The 25,182-nt window shown below is 44.9% G+C and overlaps 1 protein-coding gene across 1 annotated transcript in view; it reads right to left on the reverse strand.

The window, feature by feature from the left end:
• The window catches only part of birc6 (baculoviral IAP repeat containing 6), a 66,424-nt gene that overhangs the window by 16,109 nt on the left and 25,133 nt on the right, over window positions 1–25,182 (reverse strand). The window contains 26 exon segments of the mRNA XM_087133460.1: window positions 131–292; window positions 899–1,831; window positions 2,227–2,399; window positions 3,558–3,776; window positions 3,958–4,063; window positions 4,373–4,623; window positions 5,701–5,995; window positions 6,552–6,752; window positions 7,565–7,780; window positions 8,106–9,076; window positions 9,391–9,527; window positions 10,130–10,486; window positions 10,933–11,160; window positions 12,050–12,173; window positions 13,587–13,797; window positions 14,343–14,504; window positions 15,115–15,226; window positions 15,229–15,300; window positions 15,671–15,895; window positions 18,894–18,998; window positions 19,741–19,901; window positions 20,218–20,370; window positions 20,955–21,094; window positions 23,014–23,195; window positions 24,236–24,469; window positions 24,582–24,935. Of these exon segments, the coding sequence (XP_086989586.1) occupies window positions 131–292; window positions 899–1,831; window positions 2,227–2,399; window positions 3,558–3,776; window positions 3,958–4,063; window positions 4,373–4,623; window positions 5,701–5,995; window positions 6,552–6,752; window positions 7,565–7,780; window positions 8,106–9,076; window positions 9,391–9,527; window positions 10,130–10,486; window positions 10,933–11,160; window positions 12,050–12,173; window positions 13,587–13,797; window positions 14,343–14,504; window positions 15,115–15,226; window positions 15,229–15,300; window positions 15,671–15,895; window positions 18,894–18,998; window positions 19,741–19,901; window positions 20,218–20,370; window positions 20,955–21,094; window positions 23,014–23,195; window positions 24,236–24,469; window positions 24,582–24,935 (6,484 nt within the window).

Below are 25,182 nucleotides of genomic sequence, written 5' to 3' on the forward strand. Positions count from 1 at the left end.
AATAAAAACCTGAGGAAAAAAACACATCATGACCATCTCTACTATTGAAATCACTTAACTTACTTCCCTCTTTAAAAGTGGTCATCCTGGTGACCACCTCCAGACTGTATGACTAGTCATAAACAGTTACCTTGGTGTGCGGCATAATTGATGTACTGTTCAGACTCCAGTAACTCCTTCTTGCCTGGCAGGTAATCTATCAGGACGAATGGTTCTTCCTTCTTGGACTTGTCTGTCTTTGCCTTGGCATCCTTGGGTAGCGATGTGTTGTTCTTCACCAATGACAGAGCATCTGAGGTGGAGGGATCAAACACTTTGCTCATCAGGTGTCTGAAAAATTCTCAGTCTCGCAATGCACTGTGGGATCCTATACCGACGGGCAAACTAGCTTGATTTTTCAAGATGTATTTTTTCAAGATGTATTTTTTTTTTTTCAAGATGTATTTTTTTTTTTTCAAGATGTATTTTTTTTTTTTTTTGCATTGGGGAGATGTTAATTATATATAACGGTTTGCCCGTACCCAACGTATATAGCACACAGTGCTTATTAATATACGTTGGGTACGGGCAAACCGTTATACATTAAACTAGCTTGAGTTACACACCTTCAGATTCTATGATGACCCGCTGGGCTGGACTGGTTTGTGCCTGCTGAGTGCATGTGATGAATTTTCACCAGAATGTGCACAAAGCATCCTTGCTTAAAAAGAATGCACTTTAAAAAGCTACACAATGGAAATAACAAGTAAGAGACCATCCACGATGCTCAGGCATTGCAAACCTTTTGCCATCTGATGATCTTCCCCCATCTATGCCTCATTTATTGTGCTTTTGACTTGGACGATGAGGAATATGGGTAGCTAAGGGAGTTACCATGAATAGTAAGCTTAATACCTACCGCAGACGTCGGTGACTAGCGTGCCAACAGTAGCTGTCATCTTTGGTTCCATCACCCTGAACTTGTGCCCAACACCAAACTGTGGGTGTGAGGCTCCGCCATCGGCTGCCTTGCTCCTTCCTTTATAAAGTCGACACGTCCCTTGGATGTACACCAGGATCCTCTCATCCTCCAGCATGAGCTGTAAGATGAGGCGACGGGTGAAGCCCGAGATGGCCAGGCGAACACCGGCCTGACTGTTGCGACTGCAGGCCACCTCGCACACAACTTGCGCCAGGAGCCGCTGGTTGGCTGGGTGGCAGGAGATGACGCGGGAGAAGAAGGCGATGGTGGATGACTCGACGGTGGCCCTCTGCGGCGCAGTCATCACTGCGGCCTTGTGGGTATGGGTGTTGGCGGGCGGGGTGTTGGGCTGCACAACGTTGGAGCTGACACTACAAAGCAGCATGAGCAATGAGGACCAGAAGACACTACCCTCCGGTCCCCCAAGCCAGTCTTTCATCACCAGCTGGCTGCTCAGCTCTGTGAACAGGTCCAGGATTGGGGCAATCTTGTCCGATGTGATATGGATCACAGACACCGTGCTTCCATCAGAGCTGCCTGTGCTGTATGTCCGCGGCGATGACAGTCCCTGCCCCTCAATCAGCTTGTACGAGTCGGTTTGCCTAGCTGTGCCATCCTCCGCCGATCCCTGCCGACTGCGGTAGATCTCGTAGTTGCAGAAGTCCATCAGGGCATTGGCCAGCATTCTGGGAAAGTTGGACTCCAGGAGGATTCGGGTAGCGGCTGGTGACTGAGAGGCCAGAGCCAGGGTGGCTAGGTGGAGTTGATCCAGCATGTTGATGTGCACTGGACGGCTTGGCGACTGCCGACTGGCTTCCTTGGTGTCGTCTGTCAGACTCTGACCATGCTCCTGAGCATCTTTACTGTCATCTTCATAGAGAAATTGGTAAACAAAATAAACATTTGAAGTTAATCATACTGAGCTTAACTGGTTCACTGCACACCCAAAGAGGTAACATATAATAATAATGCTCAACTCTCTGAACAATCACTCACTTTTTCCCGAGAACTTATTATACAGAAAAGCAACAAAATTGACAGAGTTGGATCTAACTTCTTCTCCCTTTGATCCTCTGCCTCATTAAGCATCAACCAGTTGGATTTCTAACACGAATAACCTTTTCAGTTATTACAAACGCAGTCTCAGAAAATGCCACAGCCTCTAAAATTCCATCAGGCATCTTCAAAGGATACCTGACGATAAGATATTCGGACACTGCCCCAACGCTGCGCTTGATTGTCGACCCTTGACCCCTGACACCTACCTGTGAGGAGCTCATCCACTTCCATCTCCTCCTCGGTGTTGATGATACCCATCCAGGACAGCATGGCTACGTAGAAAGACGGATGGATGTGGCACATGGCACACAGGACGAAGCCTGTTGCTTGTTTGAGAGGGGAATCCAAGGGTAGGACCACCGACCACTCATAGAGGGAGCTAGCAGGACCAATCACACAGATGCAGCCTCGTTAATTACTATTTGAAAACTCCAATCCTAATGTATAATTCCGCCTAATAACCAGCCTGCAGAATTTGTTTGCAAAAAGGGATCCACTCCATATAAAAAATGGTCTGTCTCTAAAGTCTCTCCCTTTTATACCATCCATCTAAATTCCATTTTTGGGCTCCTGAGAGCATGGGTGTTATGGATAATTGTAACAATATGTTGATGCTTTCTTTGCCTCTGATAAACAAAGTCTCTTTTGAGGAAATTCAGAATTTCTGCAGCTTGAACAACGGAACAAGATTTCCCGGACACTGCTTTTAAGTTCATTGAGTTAACTGAGAGAATTTGTCTCTACAGCCAGAGTAACAACTAGGTGTAGGATGCTTAGCCATCAGCTACCATCTGGCACTTCTGGTCCATTTCAACAGTTTTATTGGTAAATTGCAGCGGTTGTAAACATGGGGCTGTACAGCTTAGATTAGAGAGTGCTAGTGCAATATTGAAGATGTAGCAGACTCATAACAAGGGCAATCAGTTTTTTCATATGCAGCAAGGTATGAGACGGAGAGAACCCCCCACACTTTGTGTTGGTCATTGTCTCGCAGGAATCTGGGGAATTCCTTTCAGACATCTTGGGGGTGTGTTAAGTAACAATAGTCTGGAATGTGTATAGGGATTGGACATGTTGGGGGGGGTACCCCTCGGTCTCATTTCTTGCTGGGTATAAGTTTTTTGTTCAACTCTATGCCCCCTGAGCTAAAGTGCACCCCCACTCGGCGAAAGAAAGACAGGTGGTTACAAGCGGGTTCTTGCATGCGTTCTGCATGGACTGAAAGACCATACAAGCCGGAAGAAATTAGTTACGCTTACTCGGTATGCTCTGCGGCCAACCCGCATACACTAGAAAAACCTCGGTGACTCACTTGGTGAGTATAAAAAACATGCCCTCTTTTGTTCTACTCAGAGCAGATAATAATTTCAATAACCTTTTCTGCAACATGCTCTCATATTACAATCTTATTGCTCCTGATAGCTTGCAAAGACAAATGTTTTGGTGGTCTTAGAAGGAAGCAAATACGTGATAGAAAACAGCAAGATCAAAGTCTAAGGAATTTCACAATACAGGTGCATACAGTAAGACATCTCACCTAAACAACTCCTTGGGAATCAGGCTCCCCACCCGGTAGGGCACCCTCATGTCGTGGCTGGCCCACAGGATGGACGCCACGCCCAGGATGTGGGCAGGGGCGGGGTTGAGGAGGCTGACCTCAGTGGGGGAGAAGGTCAGGGGGCTGCGGGGGAAGCTGCTGTTCTTGTGCAGGTGAACGCGAGCCGTGTCACCTAACCAGGCTAGCAGGGCTTGCACTCTGCCAAAATAAGTTCAAGGGTCACAATTTACAACCCAAATTTGTTTCACATGAGAGACAGAGTTATACATTTGAAATAATTTCATTTGATTTGAAACTTTGGATGATATTTTGTTGCAGAGAACTTGCGGTTATTAGAAACAAAATGACAGTATATTTGAACAAAAACTGAATTGCATACCTTTCCCTGGTGCCCTGATCTAAAGTGGTTCCCAGTTGGTAGATGATATCCACAGTCGATTCAGTTGAGGCATCTGCTTTACGACCCATCAATGGTGCTCCATTATCTATAAAGGTAGATGGAAGAATATTATATTCAAGTGGAATTCCTGTATTTGTGGGACTCAACAAAACATGTTAGCTAGAAATTACAAAGGTGTGACGCTATTTAGTGAGTGCATATTTTGAAAACTGAGAAAAAGACATACAGACATCATCCAGCACTGCATACAGAATTCACCAGACAGTGTACAGATATCCTCCGTGTTACCACACAGGAAATCCACATCAATCTGTACACAGTGATTGAACGAGCGACTTCTTTGCTCAGTAAACGTCTGAATTAGCTCCAGGGCACACCTGCCATACGGACTCACCTCCTTCACTGCCACCGTAGATGTTCCTGAGCACCACGTCAAAGAGCGACAGTCCCACCTCCGTGCTGCACAGCCCTAGCTTGAGCAGGACGGCCTCAATGCTGGCGGCATGCTCCTGACAGTGTGGGGATAGCAGCAAGGAGGTACAGGTGGTCAGGAGGGAAGGCATCCCTGAGGCTGTGGTGGCTATGGCAACTTCCAAGAGAGGTGACTGGATCAGGCATTGGTGCAGTAGACGAAGCCACCTCATGCTAATGAGAAAAACAAACACATGCCGTAGCTATACCAATCTGACTTTGCGTCCGGGAGATGTTCATTGTACACTGGGTTTTCGCCTTATGTATTCCTGACACAAGGTCAAACTGATGTCATGGATTGCTTCAAGTACCCACTGCTGCATTAGACTTGAGCCAGCCAATCCTGGCAAACTTGGTGGTCAAGTGGTTAAGACATCTGCACTAGTAGGCAGGAAATCGTGGGTTTACATCCCACCAGAGCAAGCTTTTTTATTGTTTCTCTCAGAACACACTAAATATACAGTGTGACTATATCAGTGTGAGGGTAAAACCTAGTCTAAAAATAATTGTTGTAGTTATGACAAAGGGAAGGGGAAAAAGTCTGAGATCCATTCATTACAGTCTGGTACGGTTCCTATTTCCAATGCTACAGACAAATGCAACAGAAGTAAGACAGTAACCACTCTAATGTGCCATAACTATAGCCAAGAGCTGTAAAAAAAACTTTCCACCGTACAACCACTTAATCAAATCTTACACTTGGCATTTGGGCTCCGACCTTTACAAAATCCATTCACTCTCAGGGTTCAATACAATTAAAAAGAGTAATTCAGCAGAATCTCCCAATTGTTGGCTACTGCTGAAATAAGGCTTAGGTTGGACAGCAAAACTGTCAGAAAAAGCGTTTTGCTCTTTTGCTCAAAGAAATGCTGTTCTTAGTAGAACTCTAGATAAGCTGAACTCTTACTTCTACGGCAGTACAGACTTTTTTTGGTAATTTTTGTAAACAGGGCCACTTGCTTTCCTCTTGAAACTCGTTCTGAATTCGCTTCTAATTTTTGTTTAGAGATTGTTTCATTGCAACTTGTGTCTGTTTTCTGTATTTGACATCAGTGATGATATTTAACAAATGTTGTGAGTGCAGTTCCGTAAATGACTTACTTTACATCAACAAAACCAGTCACAGAGTGTGAATGGGTTATTGGTGAAAAAAGTCCTTGCCAGTACTTTGCCATGTCTGTCCACTCTTTATTAAGAAGCAATTAAATAACTAGTCCAAGGCAATCATTACCAACGGTACTATTAATGTACCTCATCTTTGTCGGGTGATCCTCTCCTGAGGCCAGGAGATGGTGGGAGGTTCCTGTCCCATCCTCCCGTCCTCCTCCGCTGAATGCTGCCGTCCCCAGCAGCATGATCTGTGACAGGCCAATGGTGCTGGAGTCCAAGGGGCGATGCAGGCGGAGGCAGACGGACGTGGCCACCTGGGGCTGGGGCAGCTGTAGCTTGATGTTGGTGAGCCCCGTGGTCGGGAAGGGAGGACTGAGTGGGACAGCAGAAGAGCCCAGAGCGTTGCTGATCTCAAGGGAGATGGCAGAAGGGCAGGCTACAACATACAAACGTTCATTATCAGATTTATATAATTTATGCCATTTTTTCACAACCTTTGAAAATGTAGCTTTGTGTCTCAGTTAATCCTATTTTTTCGATTTTTGTTTTGCTGAAAGAAACGGGTATTTGAGCATCTTTTTGGTTTTCACGCTGAATGTCCTTAATCAGCTACATCCATTTCCTTAGTGATTCAATGTCATCTCCTGGACCCTTTAATAAACAGTAACTTGAGTACTAGAAGGCTCTTTGTGAAACTAACTTCGGCTAGCACTTTCAAAAACTTTGGTTAACTTCAAAACTGCTTTAATCAGTAACATCCTTTATTCACAAGTCATATCAATCAATGTTGCAATTTTTCCCACTTAATTTATTCTTAAGCAAATCTTGTGAATACAGCCTTCTTGGAAAACACTGTAAGGATCTAACATTACTGCAGTGACACAACCCTACAAAGAATGATCAAAATTTCTCTTAGTTCTGAAGTGACTGTTTCAAAATGCAATGCTGAGCTAAGGAAACAGAAACATGAATGCAGTTGCCTAAACACTTACTTGCTAGGGAGGTGAGATGGGGCTGTATATGCACTTCTTTGAGAAGGACGGCGCTGGGTAGGGAGATGGTTAGGTCGCACCAGTTCTCTTCAGGGTAGAAGTGATAGGACCAGGCTGCTGAGCGAGCCCTCCGATGGGGAGCTGTGGGTTGGAGTAGAACCTCGGCTGGCTGGGCAGTAGGACTGCTGGAGTTGATGGCACCTGAAGGGAAATGGGAAATCAACATTCCAGGTTCAGAAATTAAAGCAAGAACCGGTGCTCATTGCAAGCTCTTACCCTTTAAATTTCTCCTGATTGTTTCAAATGCCAATTTTCACCTCATTCCTAGGACCTACTTGTCGATGAAAACTGCAGAAAGACAATATCACCCTCCACACCAAGTAACGTGTTCTCTAGGAGACAATTTTTGGCCAAGAAAAGTTGTTTGGGACCAAAGCTGTAGGCTTGAAGCTCAAGAAGGGAGAGAAATGATGCCTAGTATCAAAAGAGTTACATTTATACTAAAGTCTTTTTCCCAACAGTGTTATTCTACATTGCACTTTGTCCCACTTTGCAATGCTACTGTTGGCTGAAAATACCAAATCTTTGAAACCACAAGATAATGCACCCACAAACAGTCCTTTGTAAACCTGGACACTGCACATGTTGTCCCTAGGTGGTCGTATGTTCAAGATTTGTGCAACATTTTCTAACAACATCACTGCTTTTTTTTCAAACTCTGAGACAAAAGCTGTGAAGTGGTATTTGCTACAAAGCCTGTATGCCACGTGAGAGCTCAACATGTGCACAACATTCATGAACTAGTATGATTCTCTAAGTACAACCTCAAAGGGTATCACTCAATCAAGGGACAAACATGCAGACATCACATGGCAATATATACAAAAATCACCAGGACATATCTAACTGTTCTCCATGTTACAACACAGGAAATCCCGGCTTATTTACATATCATCTGGCATTATATCCGACAATTGTTTCTAACTGGGGGTAAACATACACAATGGGCTTACCAAACGGTGCAAAATTCGTCAGTCCTTCCGTGGTCTCTGTGTCTGCAGCCGTCGCTGCTGAGGAGGAGCTGGTAGTCTTACTCCACCGAGATGCGGTTGAAGAGTTCCTTAGCGACGCCCCAAGATGCTGCATGATGGCCGAGATGCTACTGGGAGAGCTGTCTATGAAGGAGCGATTGCTGGCAACCAGGTTGCGACAGATCAGCTGAATGCCACCTACAGTTCAGAGATATCGATTCCTTGTCGTCAATTAACGTTACTGGTGGTGCCTCTTAGTGCAGAACATCACAAAAGCTAAGTTACCGGCTTTAGCTGATGGTGGAGTAGTTATGAATGAGCCTTTAAGGCTTAGCACAACCCCTCAAGGCTGGTTCACACCTAGCACATTATCAAACCAGAACACAACTTTTTTGACTTCAGATCAAATAAAAATGTCCTGAAATTGCACAGTTCAAGACTGTAGAGGTATATCTTGAAAGTCACAGATTGACTTTTTCTGAATACCAAAATAAATTGAAAAATTGTCTCCGAACTGTCTTACCCATTTCGTGGAAAGATTTCAGGGCTTCTTCAGGAGCAAGCACCTTCAAGATGAACCACAGCAAGGGTTCTGACAGGACACAGGAGGGATGGCATCGGTCACGGCTGTTATTCACAGCTCCTCCGAGGTACGTCAGCAGGGGTCGCAACATCAGATCCACTGACGTCACCTTGGCGGCGATGGTGCAGAGAATCTGGAAGATGTGGTCACCGACTGATACTGGCTCCATGCTGGTGATTGGGTCCGTGGGAGTTTGGTGGAGAGGAGGGGCGGAGTTGATGTTCAGGAGGGATGCCATCTTGTTGCTACGGCAGTGACTCAGGGAGGAGAGAAGGAGAGGAATGGAATCCCCCATGGTGAGGACAGCATCCGCTATGCACGGTGTCGAGGGCTCAGGGGATTGGGGTTGGACCGATTCAGACGAACGCTCTTTATCGTCGTCACTTAGGGAGCTGGATTTCTGTTTAACGCTAGATTCTGGGGTTGATGCCGAAGATGGAGTCCTGGAGTCAGTCCTTGGGGGTGTGTCTGCCCGCTGGGAGGGGCCAGCGGGCATGCCCAGTGTCCTCCCCGGCAGACCCTGCTGGAAGCGGGCCGCCGCGTCCTGGTCCAAGGGGATCTTGACAAGCTGGCCCACCAGCTGTAACAGCTGGCACATCAGCAGGTCCCGGCTGGCATCACCATTCAGTGCACCCCGTGTCTCCCCACCTGGCCGCAGCATGCTGGCAAAGAGCCCGCCGAAGCAGGAGCGGGCATTGAGGCTGCTGCTGCTGGCCGCCGAGGACGCGGAGGAGCTGGTGGCGTGGCCGGCCGAGCTGATATGGTTGTGCACCAGCAAACAGATGGCATCAATGGTGTAGGTGATGTTGCTAACATCAGCGTGACTGTACGTCTGTTCATTCACAAATTCTATCATCTTCACCTGGGCATCTAAAGGGCCCGTGCCTGTGTGAAACGCTCCCCTGTACATGCTGACAAGCAAACAGCAAACACACTCAGTTAAACCACTGCATCCTGCTTGGTCTACAAAACGAACACTGTTTTGAAACAGCAATCTATTCTCATTCCTACTTCCCATTGTAACTTACAGCCCAGTGGCTATTTACATTTCCACTACAGATTGAAACAAAATACAGATGAAGGTGTGATTCAAGCAACAATCACAATTCGATTTTTGTAGTCTTCTTTCTTTATTGCCGCTGCTTGGAGAGTGCCTTATATACGCACTAAACGTAGACCACAAAGCAAGGGTTAGCCTAACTGTCCAGCCAAATTTGAAACTTACTGTGGTTCAGCCAAAATCTGCACAACTCTGAGAAGCAGGGTGTTGAGGTCTGGCACACTAGCGGCTGGAACGTAGCCTAAGCGCAGCTTCAGCCGCACCAGAAACTCATACATCGCCTGGATGACAGTCGGACCAACCTTTGACAGAGAAAGAGAGATCATACAACACCATTTGATTGCAGGAAACAATCTCAAATGATGACCCAAATGTCACCTATTGTCAGGTTCCAACATTGGAAGCCAGAAGGTTATCTGGACAATTTTGACCCCCTGTGGGCTAGTTTAGACACTTTATTTGATTAACCAAATACAAAATGTGACAACATAACAGCACCCTCGACAGTTTTTAGACTGGAGGCAAATTTGATCCCAAATCTCCCGAGCTAAAATCCTGCATGTACCCCTGCATCCTGCTCTCTCATTAATATTACATAAGAGTGCACATCATTCATATACAGCTGGACATTTCACAAACAGTTTCTCTGTCTTTGGTCCTGGCTGCATTCTATTCTGAGCAGAAGTGCTCCCTCACTGGAGAAGAAGAGAAAAAGCTGGCTGGGATCAGTTCAACTGGGCATCAAGTAAACACGGTACATGAAACTGTGCACATGCACTATGCCTGATTAAAAAGATGTCTGTGCTTTGTAAAAGCACGCCATCTTTCAATCAGGAATGGAAAGGATAGCAGGTGGTACTAGCAACAGGTTCTGGAACACCAAGGATAGGCCCTACGAATGCACCTGCTGGTAGTGTAGACTCCCCACAGGGCCATGCATGGTGCTGCCGGACAAGAAGTGGACTAAGACGGCGATCAGGGAACCATGGCTAAGGATGACGTTGGCGGCACTCTGTTGCTTGCCGTCCACCTCTGTCTTGCTGTTGACCAGCGCCAGCAGGCAGTGGAAGGCCAGACACCAAGTGTGGACCGGCAGGTTGACATTCCAGGCCAGGGCGTGAAGCAGGCAGCCGATGGAGTCCGCGCTGAGGGTGACCACAGGCACCAGGCTGGTGTCAAAGAACCCTTCTTGCTTGGACTCACTTTCCTGGCCCACCTCGTTCACTGTCAACCAGAGTTTTAGCAAAGCATCCAGGTTGACCTGAAACAGAGAAGATGGGAGTTTTTGATTCCCTGGATACAAGAGTCATGTGCTAAAGACAGAATTAGAAGCTACTCTGGGGACAAGGATTCCACATGTAATCACAACCCACCGGTAAAAAAGCAAAGTGCACTTATGTTTAGCACACTCATGCTGTGTTACATATTTGTGCCCATTCCAACGAAAACTAGTTCAAGCACACATTTTATCTTAGGCCTTAAGATATGGCAATGCAAAATATTCGACTGTCCCTTTCCAAGATTCTGTGGGAGACTCATCATCAATGCCTACTTGAAATCTCCCGGAAAAAACTGGAATTGAAAAAGGGGGGAAAAAGTATGTCCGTATCACATCAGACATTATTTCTACAGGTCAGTTGAACTATGAAAGGTACATTAACAGATCAACTACACTACATGGAAGAAAAACCATAGAGTGAATACTACCTGGTTGGTACGTAGTCTGGTGAAGAGCTGATCAAAACAGCTACTCAGCATCCTACTGGATGTCACGGATGACTGACGAGGCAGGGCACCAGAACCCTCAATGGTGGGTTCTGCCTTGGAGGGGAAAGCTTCGTCGGGCTTGGGGGTTGGCAGAGGGGCACTTTGAGGGAGAGGCAGGGAACCCATGAGGGTCTGGCTGACGGAGTGGGCCTCCATCAGTGACATGACCTTCACAGAAATAGTCAAAAAGATGAAAAAGGAACTCGGATAACCGTGAAGCAAAATGCTAGAGAATGTTAAAGTAGGACATAAGATCATTTTCAACCATTTACCCTGGAGGCATGAACAGCAAGGGACGAGTGCTACTGAACTGTGTGACACACAAAAGATGTCAAGATCCCTTATTCTTACAGGATGTCAGGTATGCAGAGCACATTTGATCATGTGCAATGGTTGACTGCAGTTCAACTAATTTGAATAAAGGCACACTGGTCCGCCATGGTTGGGCTCAAGGAAAATATTTGAAAAGCTCCCTGACGATGAGGGTGGCACTGCTGGGCCACTAGTGGTCCCATATACTGCAATATGTGGGTCACTCTATGAAGTGGTATATACAAAGTATAAAGAGTCTCAGAGACAGACTGAACTTTTAATGTTTGCTGGGATTCTTCCAAATATTCTAGAATGGTTCACACCACATTTTAAGGTTAGACTATTTTTGAGAAAAATGGTTTTGAATACAAGATAGACATCCAACCATTTTCAAAAATTTTCAAGATCAACATACTTGGAAAAATCCTAGTGGTACCGGCTAAGTTGCATCTAACATTGTTAATAGCACTTCAATTACACAAATGTGTCCGTTTCTCACAAAATGTGCCACTGACTTCGTGGAAAGACCCATATACATTAGGCAGCCTGGACTACCGGTAAACATGACGGTATGTGACTTAGTTCAAGGTGCGCTCGTACTTAAGTTCTGGCGCACAAGCCCGAGGCAACACGAAGTTAATCAAGAAATGATCCTTCACTAAACTTCAGGCAAGGTTGATCAATGAAATAGTCGATGTCTAAACCACTCATGAGAGTGGCTACCTCAGATGACCTTTGACCTTACCTTTAAGTACCATTCCACCTGCATCTCCAGTCCTTGTTCTAGTCTGGCATCCATTGCCATGGAAACATTGGGCATGCAGCTCAGCGCTTTGTTGTGGTCGCCATTGTTGTTGACTTTGGCATACCTTATTATTCCACACAAAAACCAAATCACCCTGAATTCAATAATCCTTGAACTTAGAAACATTTACCAGTGTTCATCTCCTCACACAAGGTTGATGGTTAGACCTAACTTTTGTCCACAACATACTACAAAAAGAAAGCACTCAAGCAAGCACTTCCCGATAATGTACGGTTTAAACCAAGAAATCACCTGGGCCATGCAATGGACATGAACAAGTTTTGTGAATGTCAAAAAAACGAAAACCTGATGACGTTGAAAGCCAACAGCTGTAGTTATCAGTACTGCTTACAGTATATTATTACTTTCTTATAAAATCTATCAGGAAGCCAGTAGGAAAACAGGCTTCATAACAAATTTAGTCCTCAATGTTTCTGTGAAATGAGTCAGTTCAGTATTTCAAAAAAGCAGCAGTTATCAGAAGACAAAGAACTTGATGTCATGTTGCCTTGAACATGCTAAGAGTGTGATATGGCTGACATTGCTCACGTATATTGATATTCTTGAATAACCTACATGCTCTTCATTTTGAACAAGCCCTGCTCATTTATCTAACTGGCTCACTGGCCCTAAGCCTGTTTCTGTGAAGTTGTGAAGCACAAAGCCGCAGTCAAGCCCAAATCAGCTGAGAACCAGTCACACTTTGTAAAACTGGAATAGCATTGTAGTATTGGGATATCCCCCTCTGCACTGCCCCCTTCCAATTTCTTTGGAACCTCATTTGCATTTCATGTTCATCGTACAGGATATCTACTGCTCTTTCATGAGCAACCCCACCTTCACAGGAAAAAGCCATTGAATTCATGCTGCAGGGTATGATGTCACCTTCTGTGGAACACTGGAAGGTTGGTTGATTGTCTTTGTTTGACTGGAAGGTTGGTTGATTGTCTTTGTTTGACTGGAAGGTTGGTTGATTGTCTTTGTTTGACTGGAAGGTTGGTTGATTGTCTTTGTTTGACTGTAAGGTTGGTTGATTGTCTTTAATTGACTGGAAGGTTGGTTGATTGTCTGTGTTTGACTGGAAGCTTGGTTGATTGTCTTTGTTTGACTGGAAGCTTGGTTGATTGTCTTTGTTTGACTGGAAGCTTGGTTGATTGTCTTTGTTTGACTGGAAGGTTGGTTGATTGTCTTTGTTTGACTGGAAGCTTGGTTGATTGTCTTTGTTTGACTGGAAGCTTGGTTGATTGTCTTTGTTTGACTGGAAGGTTTCGGTTGATTGTCTTTGTTTGACTGGAAGGTTGGTTGATTGTCTTTGTTTGACTGGAAGGTTGGTTGATTGTCTTTGTTTGAGGGAATGGAGAATCTGGGGTAGCTGCCCTTGAAACCGTTGTGGGTGCAACAATGGAAAAAAGTTGAATTCTATGCTTTGGGGCAACTGCGTCACATGCGCCACAACTTTTGTTGTTGGATGTCTCACCTGTTGGACTTGCTGCGGATCATTCGAGAAGCACCCCCTGTGGTGACGACAAAGGGGGACGCGGACTGGGCGCCGCCAAACTTCCCAGCCTGCTCGTCATACTTGGTGGAGCCCCAGATCATGTCCATCATGAACTGGGGGTCGTAGGGATCTGTAGGGGCACCTGTGGCATACTCTGCTAACTCAGGGTCACCCAATGGGTTCATAGGCTCTGTGTGAAGTCAATTGGACGGATAGCGATGAGTTCCAAATTTAAAACAAGTTCAAAATGAAAGACTCAAAGGCAAAGTCTGTTTTTTATACTGGCAACATGGAAATGCTTTGAAGGGGATTTTAAAGACAACTTGAATCTCAAAATCGTTCTTTCAAGAGTGAGCTGCAAATGCGTGCTCTAGTTTGGAGCTCTAGCTGGTAAGACCCCGTTATCTCCCAACACTCCCTGTCTTAATCGGCCCTGACCTGAAGTGCTCCCCCATTCAGCAAAAGAAAGACAGGTGGTTACAAGCGGGTTCATGCACGCGTTCTGCGTGTACTCAAAGACCGTACATGCCAGAATAAATGAGTTACACGTACTCAGCGTTCTCCGCGTCAAACGCGCATATACTCACGCACCTCATGGTGCGCCAATGCAGTGAGTATAAAAAAACACGCCCTCTTTTGTTCCACTTGGAGCGGATAGACAAACCAGACTTGTAATCAGAAAAGTTAACTGTGAGTAGAAGGATTACTTCAACTTTCCCCGCGGTTCGAGCGTACCTTCATCCCCTCCACTCTCCTCTCCAGTTCCTCCCATGGCTCCGCCTACTGCCTCAAGGTCTTCCGGGATGGCATCCGAATCGAGATCCTCCCCGGGGTCTGCTTCTTCTTGGCCCCCTACTGCTCCCAGGGGCTCCGAGGAGAAAGGATACAACTTCTCTCCTGTGTGGTAAACCCACAACGATATTTGTATTGATTCAACAAAGATGAACAGCTGTTACGGGATAGGAAAAAGCATTTTAAAGTTGTCACGGTTTTGAATTCTTGTAATTCTTATTATCATTAATCATTTCTGGTGATGACAGTAGCTCGTAAGCCTGAAGAAACCTGAAGAGAAGAGACGAGGAGAAGCAGTTACAGTTTTAAAGGTGGGAGGAAGACCGCAGAGGAATATTCTGGGTTAAACCCACAAAATCAGGTAGGGACTTATCCACATGTGGACTGAGCCGGGATTCAAATCCGGACTGCAGAGGTGGAAGGCGAGGAAAGAACCACTATGCCAACCTAACTCCTTGACTCAATCTTTAAAAAAGGTGTTATGGAGTAATTCAACAACAGGTATGTAGAAGGAAAGAGTGACAAAAATGCAGACATTCCAAGTTACCAAGATTTGGTACATTTGTTTGTTGTTGGATAGTACATAATCATTAGAAAAAAAAAAGAACATCAGGTAATTTGAGAAAAAGTTACATGTCTGCACCACATAATGACATAACAACTGAACGGACAAACCATGCACGAAATGCCTCCATTTGTCTGGGTCTGGTCCTACCTTCTAAGGTGTCCTGCAGTAGGTAGGTGATGGCTGTCTTGGCCCAGGGACCTCCCCAAGAAGAACTCCCTCGGTTGTAGTCCGTCCCCACGCACAGCATCAGCAGTCGGTTTGTAGCTGCTCGCCAGTAGTGATCTCTGACAGCGAGATTGCCGGCCGGGTGGAGTTGGACACTCTCGCCAAAACCTGTAGTTTGCACAAATTGTGTTTTCTCAATTTTCCACATCAACGCATGCCTCCTGCCATTCCATATCTTCGTTAAAGACAAACATCACAAGTTTGAAACTGCACCTGCTTAGGCATATATCCCCAACTATCAACACTGAACCTACAGAATTTTTTACAATTTAAGTTCCAAATTAGCTTTATCCAACGTGCATAGCTTGAACTTTGAAATTCTTGAATATATTTTACCTTTAGGGAAAACATCTGCTCGGATAGTTATGGTAGGCCCTCTTCAAGCTTTGTACACTCTCAGGAGTGTAGCAGAAACATGCCGCACTTATGCTTCTGATTGTTCACATGATAAGAGGGTTAATCACTAATGGAATCGTACCTTGCAGGCAAATAGGAAGAGATCAGCGTGACAGGTGAAGTCCATGACCAGTAGAAGCTGCATGAGACCCTGAACGACTGGGATGCACCTCTCTCTGGGCAGGCTGACCTCCGGCAGGCGGACGGCCGCTGCTTTGTCCTGCTTGGAAGGGGGCTCGCTCAGACCACCCCAGGCACGCATGTTGTTCTTGGTGATGCGCCGGATGCGTAGTATGTCGCGTAACTGCTGAAGTGGGAAAAGAGAAGGAAGGATAAACGAGGATGCAAAAATTTAGTAGAATAAGGAGTCGTTCCTGTCATCACGACCACTGGACTCCTTTCATAATACTGCTTAACAGCTGATTTTTGTGCTCATACAGCCTCTACCTGTTTCACAGAGACTGTTAAGCAAGCCAAAAACTCGCTTAACACTGGAGGAAAAAGTTGCTTCAGAAACCTCCATGCATGTGAAAAGCATTAGCATATCTAAGTTGTAAAATAGTGCTAAAGTAGCTGCATGATTTTCCGCTACAGTAAGCAAAACTTAGGTGCTAAGTACAGCATTGAAATCGGGCACTGGATATGGCAGCTCAGGACCGGGATGGAGGCTGCAAGACCTTACTTTCTTAACATCCTCCATCCTCCATGGAGCTATGAGTAGTAGTGGTGGATATTAACCACTTGCTGCCAGGTGGATTTTCCTTGAGCAAGACGAGATGCCGGCTCATTTTCAAGATTTTCCGTTTTCAAAATTTTTCAAAAATTCATCATTTCATTTAATGGCCATTTATACCACGATGAAGGACTCTTTGGGCACTATTCTAAAGCTGATAGGTAAAATTCATTGACTCCTGAATATTTCAGCCAGGCCTGCAGCCTTGGAAAAAGAGCCCAGATTGTGCGGTGTTACGTAAGATTCTTTTGTTCCCAAAACCGGCACAGTGCACTGCTGACCTCTTTTCAATAGGGGCCAGATTAGCGTGCAGCGGTGCTGTGTGGCTTATCGCTGCGGTGGTGGAGAGCTTTTGTCCCCGGTGGTAATCCGCTCACTCTAAATGCCTCAAACCATGGTATACTGTTTCAAAACAAGGCTGGATTCTCTCCACTATTGAGAGCGAAAAAATGTCGGTAATGCCCAGCAGCTCAGTCTTTTGTACTGAGCACGGTCTTTTGTTATGAGGCCCAACTCTTTTGTCCCAGTTCCGGGCTACCCGGCTCTGCATATAAAGCCTCTGTACCCGAAAACGGGTCGCCAGGCAGGAAGTGGTTAAAGGTTTGAGAATGTACAGCAAAAAAAAGTGTGGTTGATAGTTCACCCCTCCAAGTAACACATGCAAGGAATGACTGAGGATTTGGGAGGACACAGGTTGCATCCAATTTTCACCTGGAGGTAGATGGGGGATTTGAATGAATGAGGATTTGGAAGGACACAGGTTGTATCCAATTTTCACCTGGAGGTAGATGGGAGATTCGAATGAATGAGGATTTGGGAGGACACAGGTTGTATCCAATTTTCACCTGGAGGTAGATGGGGGATCTGAATGACTGAGGATTTGGGGAGGACACAGGTTGTATCCAATTTTCACCTGGAGGTAGATGGGAGATTTGATGACTGAGGATTTGGGAGGACACAGCTTGTATCCAATTTTCACCTGGAGGTAGATGGGAGATTTGAATGAATGAGGATTTGGGAGGACACAGGTTGTATCCAATTTTCACCTGGAGGTAGATGGGGGATTTGAATGAATGAGGATTTGGGAGGACACAGGTTGTATCCAATTTTCACCTGGAGGTAGATGGGAGATTTGAATGAATGAGGATTTGGGAGGACACAGGTTGTATCCAATTTTCACCTGGAGGTAGATGGGAGATTTGAATGACTGAGGATTTGGGAGGACACAGGTTGTATCCAATTTTCACCTGGAGGTAGATGGGGGATTTGAATGACTGAGGATTTGGGAGGACACAGGTTGTATCCAATTTTCACCTGGAGGTAGATGGGAGATTTGAATGACTGAGGATTTGGGAGGACACAGGTTGTATCCAATTTTCACCTGGAGGTAGATGGGAGATTTGAATGAATGAGGATTTGGGAGGACACAGGTTGCATCCAATTTTCACCTGGAGGTAGATGGGAGATTTGAATGAATGAGGATTTGGGAGGACACAGGTTGTATCCAATTTTCACCTGGAGGTAGATGGGAGATTTGAATGAATGAGGATTTGGGAGGACACAGGTTGCATCCAATTTTCACCTGGAGGTAGATGGGAGATTTGAATGAATGAGGATGTGTCAAGGCGAAGAAGGTCTAGGGATTAGAATTATAATACTGTTACTCTCACTACAATTCTCCCACTGACTACATCAACTGACAGGGTGGGGACAGAAGAGGGCACTTTGCATCCACAGCACTCGTGCACCATTGTATAACACGCACTTCTCAGGTAACTGCACTGACTGATTTTAAACCAACGTTTGGTTAAGTGGCGTGAAAACAGTGTACAAGGGCCTTATGTCACAGCGCTATGTGTCTTCTAAATTCAGAATCACCATTCTGTGCTTAAATGCAGTAGTTTTGCCCTAATCCTTTAAGTACAGATGTCTTTGTCGTGGTATACGTAAGTGGGCTTAACCCTAACCTCCAAGGCTTTTGCACTAAAAACAGTAATGAGCCTAGGAGATGAAACTTGCGTCTTCAAGGAGGTCACTATTATTACTTATGGGCAGAATCTGCTAAACTGTAAGAGGTCAACAGTGTTGAAGTTTGAGTCATTTTCCATGGATAGGTTTCTAAAGTGTACAGCTGACTTGCAAAGTAGATTCACACACATGGTACCACTAGCCGGTCTCTACATGAAGCAACTGCTGTGTGTCCCCACTCGAAACAAAATCCAACGCCATCATCCAAGGCCTTTTTTCTTCAATCCAACGAAGTTGAATAAATTTGCAATGTATAGCACTGAATTGACAAAACTTGACAAACCTACAGTTGAAATTTAAGAGATTTCAGGTTGTAACGGTTAAGCAAAAAAAAAAAATCCTTGCTTTCCTAAGAGTGTGAAAAAGGTGCCCATTTAGAGTTTCTGCATTTGTAAATACAGGCTTTTCATTGTTGAACAGCCATGCAACTGGACACTCAGCACCAGCACAGGACACAAAATGGAGCTGAAGGTGCCCCCCTTATGGCAATGATTTCCTTAGTTCACTTGTGCAAGGCATCGCCAACCTTGACAGATCATCCTACCTTAGAGGCATGCTGCTGCAGTTTCTTCTTCAGATGCATCTGGACGGCCGGGTCTGCTTCCTTGCCTCCCTCGGCCATCTTGGCTTGCAATGCTTTGTGCATATTCTGAGAGTGTAAACAGGGGCACCAGACCAAATGCAGAATTAAAACAGTCCTCCGAACTCAGGCTGTGACTGAACCACTTGGCTTGCAGCAACATACAAGTCAATGAGATGCAGCTGCAGCCACAAGCTGGGGCCTTCCATAGGCGCAAGTGGAATTTTAAGCCATGGCAAAATAATAAAGCCTCAATGCTACAAAACAACCACCATGCTGCAGTCAAGACCAGAGACAAAACCAGATACAAGACCAGAGACAAGACCAGACACAAGACCAGTCACAATGTCACAGGGTGAATAACGACAAAGGAATGCTTTTGTTGCAGTTCATTTGAATAGCTTGCAACGTAACTTCAGACTGGAGGTCTTGTGTTGGTCTTGTGATTGTCTTGTGCAGTCTTATGATGGTCTTGTGCGGTCTCGGATGGTCTTAAGAGGTTTTGACTACAACACTGACAACTATCCCACAACATCAAGACATATTTCATTTTCAAAACATTCCAGTGACAAATTAGAGAATTTTAAGGTACCCAAAACCATACAATGTGTCACAAACGTAAGTATTTGGACGAAAATATGATTGAAAAGTGAGTTCTACTGGAACAAAACCTGACACGACTCCAAAATGCCTCAACTCTGCCGGAGAATGTCATAAAGACAACAGAGGGTTTTTTAGTACTTGAAGATGTCACTCCTGAAGGGATTTTTCAAGAATCCTAGCGGTCCTGGAGGGTGACCGTGGTTCCTACCTGCAGCTTGGCAAGTTGCTCCTTGTGCAGCAGCAGTCGCTGCTTCAGCTTGCTGTGCATGCGGCCTTGGTTGCTACCCTTGCCTGCCTGGCCTCCAGGCCCCATGACGACCAACGGAGTGCTCGCCATAAAGTTCCAGCGGGTGCTGGCTGAGGATGAAGCTTGAAATAAAGGGCAAGACTCAAGTTTAACTTTACTGACATTTGTGTTTGTTTTCCTCCAGTAATGATTCAGAGATTTTAAGTCAAAAGTTTAATAAAAATATAATTCTTTCAAAAATTGCCCTGTCCATAATTAAGAGCTGAAAAAACCCACAACTAACTGCTTGATCTGATTCAAAAATAAGAATTTCCATGATGCAATTCTGAAACACGTCCACATTTTGCAAAAAGATTTAAAGAAGGAATTTCTTACGATTTAAACGTTAAGACAGGCTTCATTTTAACAAAAATTCTCTACTGTGAAAACTAGCTTTACCTTGCTCTCTGTCTTTCCCATGTCCCTTTGGAGCTGCAGTTGCCCCAGCGGCATCCTCTTGGTCGTCAGTGGAGGTGCTCGCTGCTGCTGTGTGATCCAAGGTTCGCGACAGGAAGAGCAGCACCCAACCTATCAGAGCCAGGTCAAGCGAACCTGCAAAACAAAATCATCAAGCAAAAGCATGAATGTTTGCAGGCTTAACTCTCGCGGGCTTTGTCACTGTAAACAATCCCAATCTCTTCAAGTATGAACCCTTCACTGCTGTCAAAAGTTAGTGCTAGTCTGGAAAACTCTTTGGAAGTCTACTTTTTGTCGTTTTCGAACCCTTTCAGCTGAAGAGTTTTGAGTAATGAAAATGGTTCTACTGATAATCAGGACAGTCAAATTGCACCACAGTGTAACCACTTTTTAGATAAAAGCAAGTCCAAAATTGAACTTAAAATAGCAAATGATGGATGATTTTTCAAGATTCCCAAGACTTCTGAGTTTCACATACACATCCCTCATTTTTGTATAAAAAGTGAACTTTATCATTTAGAATCTCTTGAGTAATGCACATGGGTGGAGGTGGGGGACATTTGAAGCCAATTACCATTGCGGGGTGGGGGCCACTCTGGACAAAATACTTGTGAAGGGGGAATCAAAGGCCTTCCAATGCAGATCACAGGGAACAGACGGTGGCATTTTCCCATTTGTGCTGTCCACCATCTAAACCTCCATTTGAAAGGGCAACTTACCTCCTGTACCAGCCTGGATGCTACCGTCCAGAAGTGGAGACATGAGCTTGGCAAGTAGATTGAGAAGACTCTCCAGGACGCTGGCTGAGTTGTTGGAGGCCAAGGATTTCTGGCCAAGATATGCCAGCAGGATGAAAACTCTGCAAGACGATGGGGGATAAAAATGAAAAAAATCAGTCAAGAAAAAGAAGAAAAGACACATTCCAATGTTGGTACTTAAGTCCACTTTCTTACATATGCAGCTTTCCAATTTGAAGTTTGCTGCAACGTGTCATGAACTGTGCTACACTCACTATAAATAAATGGTCAGGAAAGTGTTTCTTTGAACGTAAGTGTCTCTAATAGGTACATGTTCTGAGTTCCAGCTTTTTGTACCTGATGTAAAATTTCTATGAGTTTTACTGTATTTCTTTCGATGTTTAGTACAGCTACAAATAGTGGGCAAATGTCTATCCTTCTCACATCATGTGAAAAGTAAACAGCATTGATTCTGCCCACAGAAGGGGCACGTTCTTCTCTAATGAAAGGAACAATAAACACAGGATCTCAGAACTTTCAGGTACTGTCTGAGCATTTAGTTTGTTCCAGCTCCATTTTTAGAAGTTCTTTCCAGAGTACAAAGGAACATGTGTCCCGGTACGTCCCCACTGATACATGGGTAAGAGTTTAAAGGCACAGACTAAATTCTTTAATATTAACCACATAGCGGGGGGGGGGGGCATTTATGAATGTTGATACTGCTGGGAAGGGATCTTTTTCATTTTTTTCTGTTTTAAAAATTTTTTAAAAATTCAGAGCTCCATTTACTGGATGTTTATACCCACACGAATGACTCTGTGGTGGCTACTCCAATCCGACAGACAACATTTATTAATGCCCGAGTATTTCAGCCAGGCCTGCCGCCTTGTAAAAACGAGCCCAGATTGCGCGGTGTTATGGAATTTTCTTTTGTTCCCGAATCTGGCACAGTGCACTGCTGAGCTCTTTCCAATAGGGGCCAGATTAGTGTGCAGTGAGATTGTATCGCTCATCACTGGAGCGCTGGAGTGCTTTTGTCCCCGGTGATAATCCGCTCGTGCTGAATGCCACAAACAGTGGCATAATTTTTCAAAACAATGACAGATTTTCTCTTTGTTAATAATAGTAGCAAGCACTTGTAAAGCACCATCTATCTAGCAAACCATTCTGAGGCACTGTATTATCATTTTCCCTGCACATTGGGCTCACGAATCATCTGAACATTCCTGAAACCATCTCAGCTCCCTGGGGAGTATACTAGCCCGGTGCTGCCGTTCCAGGGCAAATGGTTAAACATATCAATATCTGCCCTCACAGGTACCCATTTACTCCTGGGTGGAGAGAGGCACATGGGAGTAAAGTGACTTGCCCAGGATCACAACATGCTGCCACCAGCTGGATTCGAACCTCTGACCCTATGGTCAGAAGCTACAAACCCTAACCACTAGACCACATGCCTCCCTATTGTTACAAGGCCCAGCAATTTTGTCTGGTTTCGGGCTCCCCAGGTTTGTGTGTATAAAGCCTATGTGCCCAAAACCAGGCTCCCCGGCAGTAAGTGGTTAAGTGTGTAAGTGCACAGACTAAATTCTTCAATAGAAAACTTAGCATAATGTTGTTCCACCACAGGGAAGTCGAGTCAATCAAGTCCGTGAAAATTGCACATTCAACTTTCCAATCAACTGAATATCTAAATTTGGATTAAGTAGGTTCCTACACAAATAGAAACAAAACACACTTGTTTTTGCAAAATCCAAAACAGAAATCTTGAAGAAAATGATGTAAATATTTATTTGGCTACTTTGAATTCACTTACAACATCTTGAAATAAACTTTCAGAATCCAGTTTTGTATTTAAAAATTGAATTTTTCCTTTTTACACTGAGTTTCATCTTCAATCATTTGATTTTGAAAATGTTTGACTATTTGATAATTGATTGGAAAAGTTGAATAATTTGCAAAGCGCTCCAACTGTTCCAAGACTTTGAAGTTTGATATCAGCAAACCTCAAGAGGTACAGATCAGCAGAGATGTTTCTAACCTGTCCTGGGGAAAAACAGCAGTCTGCTCTGATGAGAAGAACTCCTGGAGTGAAGAGGCCAAGAACTCCCCCCACCAGGGCTGGCTGCTACAGACCCTGACCAACAGTGTCCCTGTGCGAAGCCGCAGCGATGGTGTGCCCATGACGCAAAGATTCTTGAACAAAGCCTTGCAGGCCGTCTCCTAAAAAAAAAAAAAAAAAAAAAAGATTTCTTTCCATTTGTTTCCGAAGCTATGCGTACTAATGAGAAGCTTGCGATGCTCTGCCCTTGTCCACAATTGAACCTTCTTCAAGCTTTACTTCTCCCGGTTTTTCTGTACAAGCCCTCTCCAAGTCGGTATCCCTTCTGTCTCTCAACACACGGAGCATACACTGTCATCCACCAGTCCTTGTTTAGAACCTCGCACCCTCACAAAAGAGACTTCATACGGTGCTCCAACAAGCGTTTGCCTTCCTAAACCATTTCAGAATCTAATGTAATTTGACCTTTAACTGGCTTAACCTGACCACAATGGATTCTGGCACGTCTAGCTCAACCACTTTTGTCTTTACATGACAAGGAGCTAGATTTGGAGAGACCAACTAAGTCTCTTCATATAAAATCCTAGGGATATTACAGATCATGGCTGTCACTGTTAAATCCCAAGCAAGCTGTGTTTGCACAGTATATCACCTGGCATAGTTTCAATCACTGACGGAAAGACAGAAAGAAAGTGCAACACTTTCCATCCATTCATATAGATTTCAAGCACAAAAACTGTTTACTTGAAGCGAACATTAACTTTCCAAAAGAGGGGTTAATACTTGACCCAAAGTATGCACTGACATAAGACACGGGTACCAGCTACCATTCTGGAAGATAAGGGCCAAATATTGTGAACTGGTGTCTGTCTAAATACACTGCTTGCATACAAAGAATGTTATTTATGCAACATTAATTAACGGTACCAGTGTGGCTTAAGTGGGGTGATATGAAAAGCCTAACAGAAACTGAACCTTAACTGTTTTAAATACTTTCATGTTGTGAGTTTCTATGAGCAAAACAGACGTCACAAGGTTATAGCGAGTGTTGTGTATGAGAGTGTTGAACGACCTGCAGCTTTAAATTGCTTGTGCACAGCAACTTGTTAACAACATTGCAAGCACTTGTCATGTCTAGCTTTTAAGATGTCTAAAAAAAAAGCATATCAGAGTCTCCAGGCAGACTTCTGCGGTACATTACCTGAAGCATCTTCTGTAGACTGACGGGCAACGTTGTGCCGGTGTTGGTCAAGCTCAGGAGTGTGTCCAGCAGGTACTCCGACAGCAGACGAAGCTGGTCCACGGATGCCTCCTTGATGGCCACGGGAGAGCCCAGGTCTGGTTTCTGCCTCTCGGCACCCACCTCCTCGTCGTGCTGCAGGCGGGTGATGGTCCGCTGCACGGCGTTCAGCTGGGTTTGTAGCTGGATGCATTCCTAATCAGGTAATTTTGAAAAAAAAAAAATCAAACTCCAGAAGGAAAGGGTGATGCTGGTGTACTTTGTGAACAGCAAGGAGGGTTCTGGATGAAGTATCTTCATTACTTACCTCGTAGGACTGTCGGACCTCCCGAGAGCTCTCCCTGCGTTCCTCTCTAACCTGGGGTGGAAATGGGGCATGGGTTAAGGGAGACATGTCGGCTGCCTGCAGCAGTCGGCGCAGCCTGCTGCAGGCCAGACTGTAACGACAATGGATGTCCTCCTGTACCGCCAGCGCCATGGTCAGGAACTGCTCCCGCTGGATCAGATGATGCCTGGAGGCTTCGGCCAGCGAGTCCTCGCTGGCGTCTGGGAACTGCTGCTGGCCATTCTCAAATGGGAAGACGTAGGTGTGCCCATAGAAGACGCCCAGGGGGATCTTGGAGCGTACTGTGTTGCCTCCATACCGCCCAACAATGGTAAGCTAGAAAAAATCAATCAAATGTGGAAAATGTGAAAACTCAAAATTTTTAAAAGCTCGGTGAAAATAAAATGCACTTTTTGGTAAAAGCATGAAATTTAAGTGGGCTTAAAATGAGTGAGAAATCAGATTAACAGGTTTGCCGATCTTGGGTTTTAAGCTAAGTTTTAAATTGACAATAAAAGTGGGTGGTAGGTATTTGAACTCAGACAAACTTTCAAACAGTTTTCTTGTCTTTTGACTAAAAATA

Source organism: Acanthaster planci, linkage group LG01, assembly GCF_054643075.1.
Source record: "Acanthaster planci isolate LZ-2023a linkage group LG01, COTS_SCS, whole genome shotgun sequence".
NCBI lineage: Eukaryota > Metazoa > Echinodermata > Asteroidea > Valvatida > Acanthasteridae > Acanthaster > Acanthaster planci.